General features: G+C 37.9%; 1 protein-coding gene across 1 annotated transcript in view; it reads right to left on the bottom strand.

Moving 5' to 3' along the window:
* Positions 1-17,408, bottom strand: part of KYNU (kynureninase) — a 136,477-nt gene that overhangs the window by 33,436 nt on the left and 85,633 nt on the right. Inside the window, exons 8-9 of the mRNA XM_040971523.1 lie at positions 15,583-15,681; positions 14,800-14,873 (exon numbers count right to left, since the gene is read on the bottom strand). Of these exons, the coding sequence (XP_040827457.1) occupies positions 14,800-14,873; positions 15,583-15,681 (173 nt within the window). The remainder of the gene's footprint in view (positions 1-14,799; positions 14,874-15,582; positions 15,682-17,408) is intronic.

The raw sequence follows: 17,408 nt of genomic DNA, 5'->3' as shown, positions 1-17,408 counted from the left end.
CATGTGGAATACACCATGAGTGTTTATTCTGAAAACTAATTCTATAATAGCTAATGAGAATAATAAGAATGCATGTCATCCTAGACTCTTTCTGTATCTTAATTTCACTAAATTGATTGTTTTCCTCACAACATAACATTATGGAATAAAAATTTCCACAAAGTTTGCTTCAGTCAGAAACAATTCATGAATTTATTCTTTCACATGAATTGATATATTTTTATTTCTTATAGTAAATTATCAGTATGAATGCATACATGGTATTCTTCTATGTTTCGCAAAAAAGAAGATGACAGTATAGCAAAATTTGCTCTGAAGATACTATTGTAACCATTCAACCATCCCAAAAGGGAGGGAAATGAAACAGACTAGTTGCACAGATTTTTATCAAATTGGCTTGTTTCTGAGCCAGTCCTACAAGCAGCTCACTGTATACTGAAGCTTTAAGTCTCTCTTCAGCATCAGAGATGATCATGAGATTATCATGAGTCTCTTGGGGCTGTTTCATCTCATGAGCAAATCCAGACCTGGAGAGGTAAGGCCATCTCAGTTCACAATCTTGTTCGACAGGAACCAGCAGCAACTATCCCCTCTTTAGGAAAAAATAAAAATTCCTTTCTTACAAAATAAGAACCAAAATGCATTGACCTCACTTGAGGCTGTTAAACCCCTCTGCAGGAAACACACTACCACCAGCTGCCTGGGGGTCAGGAGCGTTTCTCCTGTCTGTTTAACTGTCACCTCACCTCCACAAGCTTCCTCAACTCCTGTCTCCTGTTCTGCTGCTCACACATTGAATGATAAGTTCCAGCACAGAATAGGGCCTCATTCAAGTGTGTGTCCTTGACACTTTGCACACCGCTCTGCCTAGAGTAGATGACCAAGAGGTATCTTTAGTTGACAAATGAAATAACCGTGTGAACTGGTATAATATTTCAGCATTCCTACCCTCAAACAGCAAGCCTATCTTTTTTCTTTCTTAAAAAGATGTTATCTTTTCATGTGAAAGGCAGAGATTCCTGGCACCAGATATTCTCAGCTCCAGGCTTAGCAGCCATTTGGGGGGTAAAACAGTGGATGGACAATTCCCCCTTTGTCTCTCCTTTCTGTAAATCTGCCTTTATAACAACAACAACAACAACAAAAAGATTACATTTAAACATCGTATTGTACCCCATGAATATATACAACTACATCTGCTGCAAAAATTTTTTAAAAAGTTAAGGAAATGCTATCATAACAGGTCACTTATCTGCCAAGATGAGTGATGGCTGGAGGTCCTTTTCTTAACTTACTGGCCTGCATCATGTGTAAGCCTTCAGCTACTTCATCTCCCACTCGGTTTAATTTATGCTTGCCAGATTAGCCTTCTTGCTCTTCCTCTGACAGCTGTGACACAACCCTATGTGACAGCATTGAATAACACACTCTCGTGCCTGGGATTTGGATCTTTTGGGTTGTTCATTCTAAGTGCGTATAGCTTTGTAGAACTGGTCCCACTCAAAGTCAGTGTATAAATTCTGACCAACTTCCATCCACTTCAAGGGAGACAAAGAGCTTTCAGATACTTCAAGTTGAGAAACAGTAACAGCAGACTAATGGCTGATTAGAGGAAAAAAACCCACTTAAGAGATATTGAATGCTTTCATAATTTTGTATTACATGAGCTACACCAAAAAATTAAAAAATGTCCTGTCCTTCCCTCTGCCAATATACGACAGAACTGGGTTATTCTTTCAGAGAAGTAGGATTGTATTTGGAGAAAAGTGAGTTCCTTCAACAGTGGAACCCATAATACACGGAAGTTTTAAAAGAACTAGGTACAATCTAAGTTTTCCATTATGTTGTAGAGCTCTGGAGATTCGTAGTGCAACCAAATTCTATCATCCTTAGGGCTTCAGTTTTACATCCTAAGTAAAAACAATGAAAACATTCAATTAAGCCATGCCAAACTCCTCTCACTTTCTGTGCTAGTTGGTTTTGTCCACAGAAGGTACAACACAACCAAGTCACCATGAGCACATCCCCTTGCATGCCTGCTGCTGACTCACATCAGCTGGAAGAGGGCAGAGAAGATAAGGTCTTGATGCAGTTATGCACCACGAGGTGTCGTGTCTAGGGGCACAAAGACCTCATTGTTCCTCATGGTTGGTGCTAAGTTTCTGATCTTAATCTTGATGCCCAGGTAGACAGTGGTGCCACCGACAGTACTATGTTGGTAAAGATCACTGCTTATTGATGTCAATCTCCACAATGCGTTTCAAGGTAATTCCATGGACACAACAGAATTACACGCTAAGGAAGAAAGCCTCTTAGAGAACCTGGGATGGTTTATGATAATCACCAGCCAATCACATTCAGGGTGAGTAGCACAGCTTTTTCACAATGGAAGACTACTTGCTCAATGTTGTTGATGAAATTCAGTTGTGCATAGGAGGGTCTTTCTGGGGAAGACTTGTGTGCCTTCTGGCCAAGTCCAGACACAGGATGACATCACAGATGATCACTAAAAAACCTCTCCAGTGGAGCCCATATGATGCCATAGTTCAGGCAGATACGTCTAGGGACAGCACAGCATGGGTGGCCATTCACATGTCTGGGGTATAGAAGATCTCCAACACTTGGGCAAGTCCTTTTATCATGGTTGATCTGGGAGCTCAGGGCTCTCAGTCATCAGCAAAGATGCTCTTTAGAGGCCAAGCCAGCTCATAGTAGACAGCATGGGCCAGATCCTTTCCATGCCATCCCAGTAGGTGGCAATGCCTTGCTCAATCAACAGAACACTTCAAGGTCTGGTTGCCTTGCTTGCTTTGGGTCTCATCATCCATATAGGCAATCTGTTAGTTCCTGTTCCCTTTACCTGTGCCAAAATTATCAACTGATGGTAGATACACAACTTGGGGAGCCCAAACTGAGTACAGCACCATCATTATCTGTGGTGAGTTGGTGGTGAGTACAGATGGGTAGACAAATGCAGTCACCCGGAAATCTCTGAACCAGGTAGCTCGTTATACATTCCCCTTCCTTTTACTCTCCATCCAAATCTCTTCCCTCAGCATAAGCTTTCTGAATGTCATTTACTATACAGATGATCCAGGTAGGATGGCAGGATGCTTCTACAGCTTCTCTCTTGTACTGTATTTTTTAGTTTTATTTTTATCTACACGAAAAAAAACAAATACTATCCAGGCCTCCCATGTAAGCGACATAGACTCATGACTTAAGCCACTGTCTTCCATTTTCAGGATTTTTCAGCAGAAGTTGATTCAGAATAAAATCCAGGAGTTCCAAGATGTAACTCAATTTGCTGTACCCAGTGTCCATCCTATGTTGTAATTTTTAAATTGTCCACTGGTCATTTCCAAATTAGGTGTTATATGATTGTCTATTTTGTTCATGATCTGCCTTCCTATACTGGAATATAAACAGCACAGACAAGGAACTTTTCTTTGTTGATTGGCATATTATAATGCACAAGGAATATTTAGGAAGTAAAAATACAGAACAATGGCATTATGAAGTTCTGTCTTTGAGGATGAAAATTGTCAACATTCTTTGCTGATGTTAAACATATTGGCTTGTTTTTATAAACAATTATGAATATATAGCTAAATACAAAGAAGTATTTGCTTGTGTGTACAATGCTTTGCTTTCTGGGAAGTAACTTAAATTTGGTAGGATTTTGTCACGGATGGGTATATAAGTACATAAGGTTCCAAGTTAAGTTCTTCCGTCTTATCCTTACAACAGGGTGTGGATGGCACTGGGCTACTATGTAAGAGGATAAGAAAGACTTAGAAATGGAGATCTGATTGGTAATGCAGGCACATTTACAAAATAAATCTATGCACTATTCTTACATGATTCGCAGAAAGCCATACATACAACCTAGAACAGGAAGCCAAAATCAAAACGGAAACTAAAAATAAAAAAGAGCAAAGAGAATCTAAATACAGGCAATTGGTTAATCTATGTAGTGGCAGGAAAACTAACAGCATAGCTAGGAGGAAAGACTAAAACTAAATTGTTAATGACAAAAATAAAAATGTATACTGAAAACAACAAATAGATTGCTTTGACCAGTATCCCATGATGCCAGGATGGAATCCCTCGTCAGGTTCATTAAAAGGCTTAATTAGGGCCCGGCGCGGTGGCGCAAGTGGTTAAAGGTCCTCACCTTGCACCCCGGGATCCTATATGGGCGCCAGTTCTAATCCCGGCAGCCCTGCTTCCCTTCCAGCTCCCTGCCTGTGGCCTGGGAAAGCAGTCGAGGACGGCCCAAAGCTTTGGGACCCTGCACCCGCGTGGGAGACCCCGAAGAGGCTCCTGGCTTCGGATCAGCATAGCATCGGCCTGTTGTGCTCACTTGGGGAGTGAATCATCGGATGGAAGATCTTCCTCTCTGTCTCTCCTCTCTGTATATCCACCTTTCCAATAAAAAATAATAAAAATAAATCTTTAAAAAAAAAATAAAAGGCTTAATTAACATGACACTAAACAGGCAGGCTATGCCTAGTCCCTGTAAAGATCTCCATCAATTCCTATTTCCTACAAAATATTCACCTTTTCACAGTTGTTCTGCTCCATTCTTAGTGAATTTAACGCTACTCTATCAAGTAATTTGAGGAGGTATAACAAAGCCCAATTTCTTCTCTTCCTTATTTGCCCACCCATCTGTAAAAAATGGTGTTCCACTTGGCTCTGTTATATATCCAATTGCGTCTTCAAGTTTCATTTTATAGGAGTCTTGTTTAAATATGTCCAGTGAGCTAACAGTATCATAAGCATAGTCATCAAAAATACTTTCTGAAATGGGTTTTAGTGAATACTATTTTCTGAAGTTTCAAAATAATTGTTATTCTTACAAAGAGCAGAATCTATTTCTGGTGCGAAAGCACTATTAATGAAAAGTGTTTCAAAATGTTCTGATATACTTTCTTGAATTAACTTACTAACTTGTAATAATGGCTTACAATTCTTTGAGATAATATTGGTGTTTCAAGCACAAAAACAGGACTTCAAAAAATCAACGTGAATACTATTTGTCAATGTTGATTAAAACCTCAAAGAATTTCAAATTGTCTGTAGCTGGTATTCACGGATATATTTAGTCATCATAGAAACATATGGAAATGCATATTTAATTTGGCAGTATTTTGCAAATCATAACCCTCCAGAATAATTTACAAAGTATAAATGATTCCATATGCAATAAGATGGTTTGACTCTGCTGCTGAAAGTAAAGAAAGAACTGTATGTTCAGCAACAGAAGAATTTGAAATGCTTTGTTGGACAATGATCTATGACAACCACAAACTAAAAGGACAACATCCTTGTATTGAAAGGATTGAAATCTTAATTTTTCCTTCCTTAAAGGATTTATCTGAGAGAGAGAAGGAAAGAAAGGGGAGGCAGGACTAGAGACAAAGATAAGCTGGGAGAGTGGGGAAGTCGGGGAGGGAGTTAAGGAATGGAGGAGGGAGAGAGAGAAGAGAAGAGAGACTCTGTTATCCACTGGTTCACTCTCTAAACAGCCACTGAAGCTAAGGCAATGAACTTCATCTAACGAACTTCTCTCACGTGGTTGGCAGGAACCCTAATAGTTGAACTGGCATTCTGTCCTGGAAACAGGCATTGCAAATAGTGACTTAACCAACTGTGCTATGATATGGGTCCCCTGGTTATTTTTTTTAAAAAAAATTATATTTGGGCCGGGCGCGGTGGCGCAGTGGTTAAGGTCCTCGCCTTGCCTTGAATGCTCTGGGATCCCATATGGGTGCTGGTTCTAATCCCGGCAGCCCCGCTTCCCTTCCAGCTCCCTGCCTGTGGCCCGGGAAAACAGTCGAGGTCGGCCCAAAGCTTTGGGATCCTGCACCCACGTGGGGCTCCTGGCTTCGGACCGGAATAGCATCGGCCGTTGCTCTCACTTGGGGAGTGAATCATCGGACGGAAGATCTTCCTCTCTGTCTCTCCTCTCTGTATATCCGCCTTTCCAATAAAAATAAAATAAATCTTTAAACAAAATCTATTTTTATTGGAAAGGCGGATATACAGAGAGGAAGAGTGACAGAGAGGAAGATCTTCCATCCTTTGATTCACTACCCAAGTGGCCCCAACGGCCGATGCTATGCCGATCCGAAGCCAGGAGCTTCTTCCAGGTCTCCCACATGGGTGCAGGGTCCCAAAGTTTTGGGCCATCCTCCACTGCCTTCCCAGGCCGCAATCAGGGAGCTATGTGGGAAGCAGGACCACCAGGATTAGAAACGGCATGTGCTTGGCAAGGATTTTAGCTGCTAGGCTACCGCATCGGACCCTCTGATTAATTTTTAAAGCAACTATTTTAGGCAGGCTCAGATGAAGTCCTACAAGGTTCACAGGGTCCTTATTTAAAAAAAAAATAGTGTCACAGGCTGTTTCCTGCCTACACTAACATACCTTCTGCCTGACATTCTGAGTCTGACCAAACTTAGTTGGAGCAGGTATTGAAATGGGATCCAATGCAAGTTCTCTCTGTACCAGAACAGGTCATTCGGCCAATGGATCGTAACTCCATACAAAAGGATCATTTAGCAAAGACGTGATGCATCACCTAAGTTAGATTTGAATTTCTGAGCAGTATACTCCAGCTGCTTTCTTGATCTGTGTTGATAACCTTCCCGCGTCTTGGGAATACTAGGACCCGGCAGGTCTCTATGTGAGTCACAAGGCAGAAGCTCACGCTGCAGCTCCTGTCGGTGCGGCTGACTTCATCCTGGCTCACTTGGCAAACCTGCAAAGCTGGACAGCCAGGAACTCTCCAACCAGGAGCAGTTAAAATTTAGCAGCTCTTCAAAGCTAATAACCAAAACATCCTGCTGATTTCAAGGGTCACATTAGGGACACAACTTAAAGTAATTATAACAAAAGCCGAAGCCTGTTGACAAGTTTTACTTTTCATGTCTGAAGAGTTCCTTGACCCCATATGTCTTCAGAGAAGCTAGAGTGCAGTTTCAGAATAGAAAATAAAGTTGGAGGTTTCAAAGGATTCCAGTCTTCTCAAATTAATGGTTATGTCACCATTATCTGAGAAGACAGATTTATGAGGAGGAATTACTTTAATGTATCTTTTAATGTTGATTATTGTTGCAGGTTTCATTAAGAGCTAGAATTACTTTATTTCTTCAGATAACAGATTATTTTGTATATTTTAACTGTCATGCTTCAATGCATGTAAGCTCTTTTTATAATCATGATTTAATTCTACAACATAGGAAAATGATCTGATTTACAGTAAAAATAAATTAAACCAAGGAAATGAAAAATTCCTTTGTAATAATTGATCTAAAATGATTTCCAAATGTAGGTAGTTTAGATCATATGCTATAATTCCACAAGTGAATTTTCTTCTGCAATTTGTCAACTTTGGGGTTCTTACAATGAGAATTTGAAGACAAGTGCAACCTATTTGACAGGTATGGCTCCAAAGCTGAAAGCTTGAAGCAGTCATCATTTTACCACTGTTTATAATTTCTCAAATACTGTAGACTAAGGATAAAGAGCAATTTTATGATAAGGTGGTATGTTTTAAAATGTTAAGTCAATAACTCAGATTCCATAAAAATTCAACTGAGGAGAATAAAAAGCAAAAGATCTTTTGATATATTCCTTTAAGAAACACCATTTAAGTAATTCTATCTCTTTTTATACTCCTTAAATTTATGGAACTTATGAAGTGAATCTCTCTCATAGGCAATGAGCTCAACTTTAAAGTAATGGAGAATAAATTTATTCACTCAGTTAATATTGCATTCTATTTTACAGAGGCCTCATGCCTGTAAGTTTCCGTACTTCATTGCTCAAGCTTTTCTCAAATAGTTCTCAATTAGTTGTGCACCTATAACAAAATCATTCTGAGACTTCACCTAATTAACAAGTACAGGTTGCTTTATAACACATTCCGATTGTGTTGCCTGTCATTCGAGTCATGAACTTGCTTTCATAAACAATATCTCTTTCAACAGACTTAAATCACAGGCAACAATATCCTATATCTATTTCTGTCAATAAAGTATATGCCCAAAATTTTTTGCTAGTTTTATCTGTTCAGGTCTCCTTAATCAATTCAAATTCATTCATTTCATAGGATAATGTAATGAGCATCTTTTTAGAAAAATACCAACATTGGAGTTAAGATAAAATGAGGAGCCCAGCGTGGCAGCCACTACGTAAACTCTGCCTTGCATGCGCTGGGATTGGCACCGGTTCATGTCCCGGCTGCCTCACTTCTCTCTAGCTCCCTGCTTGTGGTCTAGGCAAACAGCCAAGGATGACCCAAAGAGTTGGGATCTTGCACCTGTGTGGGAGACCTGGAAGAAGCTTGGATCAGCTCAGCTCTGGCTGTTGTGGCCACTTGGAGAGTGAACCAGCAGTTGGAAGATCTTTCTGTAAAATCTGCCATTCTAATACAAAAATAAATACATCTAAAAAAAAAAAAGACAAACTGATAATGTTGCCATTGTTGATTTCAAACAGACATATCCAAAGTCTTGTCTGATCTGATGACAAATGGTATAGTAAAAAGCAACTTAAAACAAATGTTTTAGGGCTCAGCGTGGTAGCCTAGAGGCTAAAATCCTCACCTTAAATGTGCTGGGATCCCATATGTACACTGGTTCTAATTCTGATGACCCTGCTTCCCATCTACTTGCCGGCTTGTGGCCTGGGAAGACAAGCCAGGAGGACCCAAAGCCTTGGGACTTGGGACCCGCACCCATATGGGAGAGCTGGAAGAGGATCTGGGGTCCTGATTTTGGATGGACACAGCTCCAGCCATTGCGGCTTGGGGAGTGAATCAACAGCTGGGGTCTTCCTCTCTATGTCTCCTCTCTGTACATCTGTCTTTCCAATAAAAATTAAAATCTTAAAAAGTTTTAAATATAACAGAGGAAATAAAGATTTGACAGATTCAACTGTATAATATATACCTGAAAATTACAGAACATTCACTTTCATTTTATAATGAAACATTTAGGTTATAATTATAAAATTGAAACATATTTTTGGTAAATGCTATAGCAGCAAAACATAATTCCTTTGAAATTATGCTTAAATTCTTCAATATGTACTTGAAGAGCAGTTTTTAGGAAGCTTTTGAACCATTTGTCGTTTCCTTCAATCCCTGATAGAGAAGCCATTTATTCTAACTTTCGGGGTATGTTACCAAATTTCTTTTACTTCACTTCTTAACAGCTATCCTATAATAAGCCCTCATTTTACATGACTTTGGGAATCAGCAGTTATCCAATTTCACTTACTTCATGAAATACTGAACCTTACAATCCATTTCAGTGTATTTTGAATTATATGAGATTTATAACATTTTATAATCAGCAAAAGGCTTAGGCTTTGTAAGGTAAGTCCTACAGCTAGTTGCTAGTGCTAATCGGTAAAAGGTGTTCTGGGAAGGATGGATTTTAAAGCTGTATTAGTTTATTAGTGAACATGCTTCTGTTAGGACAATCTTTGTTCTCCTCTAGTACCTGAGCTTTCTGAGGCCTGGCATAAAGTTTGGGTCACTAGGAATGCTTGTAATTTGCAAATAGATCTAAATGTGACTAAGATATAGGGAAATGGTTAAGCTGGATATGAAAATGTGTGTCTAATATATATTGTCAAGACCCTAACTATGCACAAAAGGACCGAAAGCCGAAAGATCCAGCAAATCAAGAAAAAGGATAAAAGAGTACATCATGCATAACCTGGGAAAGTAAACAAACTCATTGGAACAGAATCCAAGGGAAATCCACTGACGTTTGGAGTAGATGGTATGTTAAAAAGTCAATTACAACTGTCCAACAGCTGGAGATTCTCAAGTTGCAAAGTTTCCCATGTCAGAACTGAATACCTAATAATCAGAGACAGGCTGAATCAGTACAATTATTTGAGCAGTATTAGCACAGATATATCTCAAGCTGAAATTGTGCCAAAACTTCCTATTTGGAAGCTTCGGGAATCTTGTGAATCTACACACCTTGCTACAACCACCTGAACCTCTCTATTGTCTTAGCCTTCCTGTAAGAAGACTTCAACCAGGTACCCCACATGAATTTGATTAGCAATGGGTGAGAACAGGTTGCTAAGAAGTTAAAACAGGATTTAAATGTTAGCTAGCTTCCAGCCTATAGCATTCTTAGCTATTGTCTAGAGAAGTATGTGGAGTTTAAGCAAATCAAGTTAGTGTTATCCAAAAGAAATTTACATAAGATTGCCTCCCCATAATCACTGATTTCACAGCTGGGCCAAACAAGGCATAAGCCGTTAAGTTTTGAAATTCTTAATTTTATTTGTGCTTATTTTCATCTTTGCTTGGACTTTCCTGGTAACTGCTGCATGGTTGTTAGTTTTGGTACTTGCCAAAGAGAGTAACTGCATTGTGAGTTCTAAAATGTACCTTAAATTTTGTATCTTGAGCTGTCATTTACTAATCTGAAAATTACCTGTAGCAATCAAGGAGAGACTCAGGACCTTACTTTAAAGTCATAAAACTATCATTTGCATTTACTGTTTTCAAATACCTGCAAGTGGTGGCAGAAATTTGGGAGCAGTGTTTAAACATACAGCATTGTCATCAAAATTATCAGTAGGTCCCAATTTAGCTGCTAAAAAAGGCTATGGAAAAATAAGAGAAAACACAGATATTCTGAGGGGCCATGAGAGCTGGAACACCACGGTGGTATTTGGAGACTTTGTGTCCCAGTGTGGAAGGTTAGAAAAAGCACCTTTCCATTCCAGTCCTTTGATGCACCACTGCTATCACAATGGTCTCCAATGAAGATGACGAACGTGCTGTAGTTATTCATTTCTAGTTGTAAATGCATATAATTAAAAATATTTGAGTGAGGCATACTCCCCTAAATTCTTTATTCATAACCAGTCCTAATTCACAATAATTGCTAACCTAAGACAAGGAATAGTATATGGTTTTGTAATAAGAAAATGTGATGTTAAACCAAGAAAAGGTTAAATTCCCTAGTTGAGAATACCAGCTTGAGTTATGAGTTTTAATACAGTGGACTGACTTTGGCCTCTCACTTACTCATTCTCTTTATGAGTAAAGGGCTTGTGAAAAAAAGTCTTAGGTCATCAGTTTTGAACAATGGCCAAAATGCCTATTTAAACAAAAAAAGGGAAGTGAAATTTCTTGGTATAGATGCAATCTATCAGTTGCTAATGGAAACATCACATAAAAGACTTTTTCAAATTATATCACAAATGTGAGTGTTAAACTTTGACAATGCAATATTACTAACCCTTGAGGCAGTGGCGTTATTGCATTGTCCTTTACCCTAGCCATGATGAATATATACACATTACTTTCAGCCATGCTTCTGGAATTCTCACCTTGCTCTTCAGCTTCATCATGCTCTTCCTCTTTATCAAAGACTTTAATTATACAAGTATGAAACTATAACAATGTAGTCAAATTACAAAGTAGAAAAAGTTTTCAGACTTCTGTAAAATGCTAAAGCACGAATGACTGGGACAGGGCAAGAAGATCTGAGTATTACTTACTTGCAATAATATGCTTAGCCACTAGATGTCACCCGGTTTTAAGCAACAAAGAACTTCACACAGAGCATCAGTTGAATTTAGATTCATTACACCACGTTCAATATTGCCCACATGATTGTCAGCTTTAACAGAGAATGTCAAAGGCAAAAGAAGCCCTCTTTTTAGACAAAAATTCTAACATTAAAGTTTAGATGGTGGAAGGTTTATTAAATCAGCTAATCTAATGACCAGAATACAGTTAAGTCAATAATCTCAGGACTCATGCTAGGAACTTACTTGATCTTTGAACTATAAATATTATTAATAAGAAAACTTTCCTTCCTACCTTTAGACATTTCTATTAAACTTCAATGAAATTTCTATGCAATTATTCTTAGTGTGATATTTTAGCCTTGTATGTCTTCTCATTACTTACTGCATTACCCTTACTGTAAGCATTGCTTTTGAATACATAAAGAAAGAAGATACTATGGAACACAAAGCATTTCCTTCTGTATAACAATGAAATGAATACATGAAGTTAACTTTCCTTGCCTTACCCAAACCTGCTGCATTCTATTCTTAAAGGACTTCACTAATATGCATTGAATATAATAATAACTGACACAGAAGAAAAAAATTAAAGTTAGAAGTAGGCAGCACTGAAATTAGAGTATCTGAAATCACATTTAAAGCTTTATGAGTGTGAGAAAACAAGCACCATGGAAAAGCATTAGACAAAGCTTCTTGCCATTCAAATTTTACTAGTCAAACCCGACGTAGCTTCCAACCAGTTTCCAGAGCTACAGAGTTAAAATGTAATAGTCACTAGCAAGTACTTTCTTAAAAAAAAAAAGATGTATTTGTTTTTATTGGAAAGACAGATTCAGAGAAATCTTTGTCTGCTGGTTTACTCTCCAAGTGGCCACAACAGCCGGAGCTCAACAACCTAAAGCCAGGAGCCAGAAGCTTCTTCTGGATTTCCCACTTGAATGCAGGATCCCCAGGCTTTGGGCCATCCTCCACTGCTTTCCAAGGTCACAAGCAGGGGCTAAATGGGATGTGGAGCAACCAGAGCATGAACTGGTACCCAGAAGGGATCCCAGTGTTTGTAAGGTAAGGATTTCGTGACTGAGCCATTGTGGCAGGCCCAACATGTACTTTTTAATTTAAAAAAAGAATGTTAAATGAATGGGTTTTCCACAAATGCAAAATGCATGCACAGGAAAGATCTTATTCAACTCACTATTTAAGAAAACCAGTGAGAAAATAAGCCTAACTCAAGAGAGAATTCAAGGATTGGAGACAAATTAAGCTTGTCAAATATTTGCAGAACTGAACTTGGTGGTACATATTTCACTATTTAATACCCTACAGAGGCACAAACCATAGCTGATTATGTTTTCTGCTCCATAGCACACAACTGTAAAAATGACAGCATAAAAATTCAGGTAGTTAGGCCTTGTGTGATGGCTCAATTGGCTAATCCTCCACTTCCAAGCTCTAGGATCCCACACAGGAACCAATTCATGTCCGGGCTACTCCAGTTCCTATCCAGCTCCTTACTTATGGCCTGGGAAAGCAGCAGTGGATGGCCAAAAAGCGCTGGAATCCTCAACCTATGTGGGAGTCCAGGAAGAGTGGGTCCTGGCACGTGGCTTCAGATTGGCTCAGCTCTGGCTGTTGTGACCATTTGGGAAGTGAACCAGTGGATGGAAAATCTTTTTCTCTGCCTCTCCTTCTCATTGTGAATCCGCCTTTCCAGAAACACACATACATCTTAGAGAATCCCAGTGAGTCAATAAATACTAAGTGATTATTGGTGAGACTGTTAATGGTTGCCCCAACGATATTGCAGAAAGTTCCTTGTCTTTTCCTTTTGTTTCTCAAATTTTGGATTTATTTTTCCATAGTCTCTTAACTGAATCCTAAATTCGAACTGTATTCTTTAGAATCTGTGTAGGCTAGGAGCTCCCCCAACCCCCCACTCACTTGCTCTTTGAGCAGATACATTACATCAGAACCTCTATTATAATTTAAATAAATAGAATAAAAAATGGCCAGGGTGGTGTTGAGTTCTTGGCAAACACATGCAATAGCTTCTATGGGAAACAATTATCGTAGGTGAAGGGTTATCAATGTGATTTGCTAAAAGTGAGAAAGAGGATTTTAAAGTTAGACATATGATCCTCTTATATGCTTATATATTCTTCTGAGACACTTTTGGCACATGGAAAGAAACTTAATGCACTGACGTCAATATATTCAAAAAAGATATCTGCCTGACTGAATCACTAAAACTGCACTTTAAAATTTTCAAGCCTTATAATCTTGAAGCAATTTTGATACAATTAACTATTTAAAAACATTTTATATCCCAGGATTTATAGATATAGAATTTGGCAACATGAGGCACACCAGGCTCTCCTACTGATTGGGCTTAAGTTCTGACATAGAGTGTGCTGCAGCCAGCGGCTGAAAACCCACAGAATTAACCAGCATCATCACATCATTAATTAGGAGCCTACATGGTCTCCTTGCCATCACGCTCCCATACACCACCCATAAACATATTCTTTTCTTCCAAGAATGTGGCATTTTAATCTCTATGGCAGGTGAAAATAAAGAACCACTTATGAGTTTCCCAGTCAAATACAAATATGTCAATTTGTTAGTGTATTCCATTCATACTTATATTTGCTCTAAAACACAGACTTCTCTAAAATAGAAAACTTACTAATAGTACTTTTTATGTAGTCAGTCTGTTGTTCAGTGTTCAGCTTCTCCAGGTTTCATGGATTATAAAGTCTTTTAGAACAGAAGATATTCCCCACAAGCCATCATGTAACATTTATAGCTTCAAAGGTAGATGTAATTTTAATAATAACATGCCACATTTAAGGCTCTATTAGGCACAACTCTGGTTGCCTTTGATTTATTCATCAATGTTAGCAATCTGAAATTTTCTAAAGTCTGATTCTTGAAAAAGAAATTAAGTGGTCTCTGCATTCAGCCATCTGCTCTACGTGATTGTAGTGACTCATTTTTAGCATTCCAGCTTACCTGTCATTGATTAACTTTCTTGTTCAATCAATCCAACCTTTTGGAAAGCATTTATTTCTAATAAAGCATATCATTTTTAACAGCACATTTTGCAAGAATTATGATCCAGACTCCCACTGGATAGCACTTAAAGAGCTCATGTGAATTTATGTTATTAATGCAAATTAAATTGTTCATTGCAAAAAAATAATTTAAAATGTTACTCACGCAGGTTTGATGGTATACGCATGCTTTTCATGGACAAAGATACCAGCAAGGCCTCCTGCCCCTGAATTTAAATACTGGGTTGGAAATTAATTAAATTGCATATATTTACCTGGATATATGACAAAATATAAACAAAATAGCCAGTTGACATTTTTTAAAAGTTACAACTTTTAATAAATTCAAAATGGGTGATTGTTTGAACTTTTATTATAAAAAAGAATTTCAGGAACTTTGTTTAAAGAAAGCAATGGCTGTGTTAAAGATAAATGGCTATTATTTTCTGGTCAAATTTCATCATAGCTAGTAGAAACCTGTTTTACTGAAATAGGTAATAACATTTTTAAATGATTAAACAAGTAGCATACTTCAAAAATATGCACAGTTTGGTACACTTCTCTTTCAATTGAATACCTTTGAATAAGAATACTAACTTCACTGTCTAAGACTCGTCATTACATTTGTAGAAATTTCACAAACTATCACAAAAAAAAAAAACTAACAAAGCTATTTGAAAAATATCCTCAGTAGCAGGCTTAAATATCCCAACTCTTTTTACAGTGGCCTAGCAGTTGAAAAAGTAAGTTCTCAATATTGACAGAAATACAAAAAAAAAAAAATTCATGCTATTTTATCAGATGGCATATTAATTAGCTGAAAATCAGAAAACATAATAATAGAAAAATATTAGATGAGGTAACTTTAATCCTTTTAATTGGACAGTGAATCCAGTATTTCAACAGCAATGTGAAATCAAAGTCTGTAAATATGTTAGCTAATTTGTACCTTGTAAGAACACCAGCAGGCAAAATCAACTCCCCAGTCATGCAGGTGGAGTTCAACATTTCCAACCGCATGTGCCAGATCAAAGCCAACAAAACATCCCTAGGGAAGAACATAGTAACACATTTTGAGTTTGCTTAATGATCGGAAATAGTATAGACATCTTCAAGACCTTTGATAAACCAGTCAACCATAAATACCAATTCACTGTTTGATACAGTGGTTCACAAAGTACAATCCACATTTCCCAAGACTCTTCCATTAGTCCATCAGATCAAAACAACATTCATAGTACTAAGACCACGGGCATCATCTTTAACAGGTCAACACTGACACTAGTAGAATAAGAATAGTGATTGAAACACAGTGCTGGCACCTTAGCAGGAACCAAGGCAGTGACTGCAAACATTTAGGGGAGATGGAATTGTTCCACTTAAGCATTTACTTGCTCAATTTGTGATAATGATCAATTGCTATCTAATGCCGGCTTCTTAACCCTGTTGTTTTCTAATGCTTAATGTGCGAAGTAATCATAAAGTACTTGACCACTTCCATAAAGTATGGCTACCTTAGAATATTAGGGCATACTTCTGATGGGTTACTAATGATATATGTTTTCTCTAAAATCACTTGTATACACATGGAAGACATACAGAATTCAATGAATGTTTCCCAAATAACTAATGATTGATGTTCTCTCTCTCATGAATAAATGTTCCATTCACAATAGATCTAAAAAATCCAGTTAGTTAGAATTTGCAATCCCTACCACAATAATCATTAGTTGTCAATATATATACTAAAGAATACGTATAACTGATCTAGAAACTGCTATCGCCTTTTCTACTCCAGAGTCACATGAATGTTTTCCTCATATGCTTCACAAAAAATGAAACAAAATGATTGAAGCAGGCAAGAAGAGTCAGCCGTCCTGCAGAGACACAGTGGTGCATGGGATAAGCGGTTGCTTGGAATGCCCACATACTGTACCGAAAGGACTGAGTTTTGGCTACTCCATGCTTTGGATCAAGCTTTCTGCTAATGGGCCTGGCATGCAGTGGTTGATGCACAAAGTATCTGGATTTTTTGGAAGAGGTAGATAGAGTTCCTGGCTCCTGGTCTCAGCTTGGCTTCGTCCTGGCTGTTAGCATTTAGGGAGCGAGTCAGTGAACGGAAAAATCTGTGTGTGTGTTATTCTTTCACTCTGAGTGTGTCATTTTGCCTCTCAAATAAAACACTAATCTTTAGGTGGGAGATGTTGGGTGGGAGGGGGAAGTGAGTTATTTACAATTAAGTCAAACGTTAATGAGCTTTATTTTATTCATTTTTATTTTTTTACATTTTAATTTTTTAATTTTTAAAAATTTAGAGATTTTTCAACTTAATGCTGCTGATCCTTTTTTGTTTTAAAACAGTTTGCATTTTATAAAGATGTATGTATTTATTGGAAGGAAAAAACAACCAAGAGAAAGTGTGTGCACTGCCTTTCAGGCCCATTAGCAGGAACGCGGACTGGAAGTCAACCTTCTGGGACTTGAACTGTACCCAGCCAACAAGCTTCAACTTGACCCTCTGTGCCACAACAGTGCCATGAAAATAGTTTAATAATATATCTGTTTACGCTATTAGGTAAGAAACATATTATTCTAAAGTAAATGGTTATATAATAACATTTAAATTATAAACAATGTACATTTAGATAAAAACGTTAAGTCCTCTCTGACACACTCAATTTTAAGAATGGAAAATGTTTCTATTTCTTAAATATTTTAGAGCCGCTACTATCGTATTTTCTAGGAATCTAAAGGAGTTACTGGATTGTCTTTTTA

The sequence above is a fragment of the Ochotona curzoniae genome, unplaced genomic scaffold, assembly GCF_017591425.1.
Source record: "Ochotona curzoniae isolate NIBS_2020 unplaced genomic scaffold, NIBS_Ocur_1.0 contig_2210, whole genome shotgun sequence".
Lineage (NCBI taxonomy): Eukaryota > Metazoa > Chordata > Mammalia > Lagomorpha > Ochotonidae > Ochotona > Ochotona curzoniae.
The sequence above is the reverse complement of the archived record's forward strand: the minus strand, read 5'-3'. Positions and strand labels throughout refer to the sequence as shown.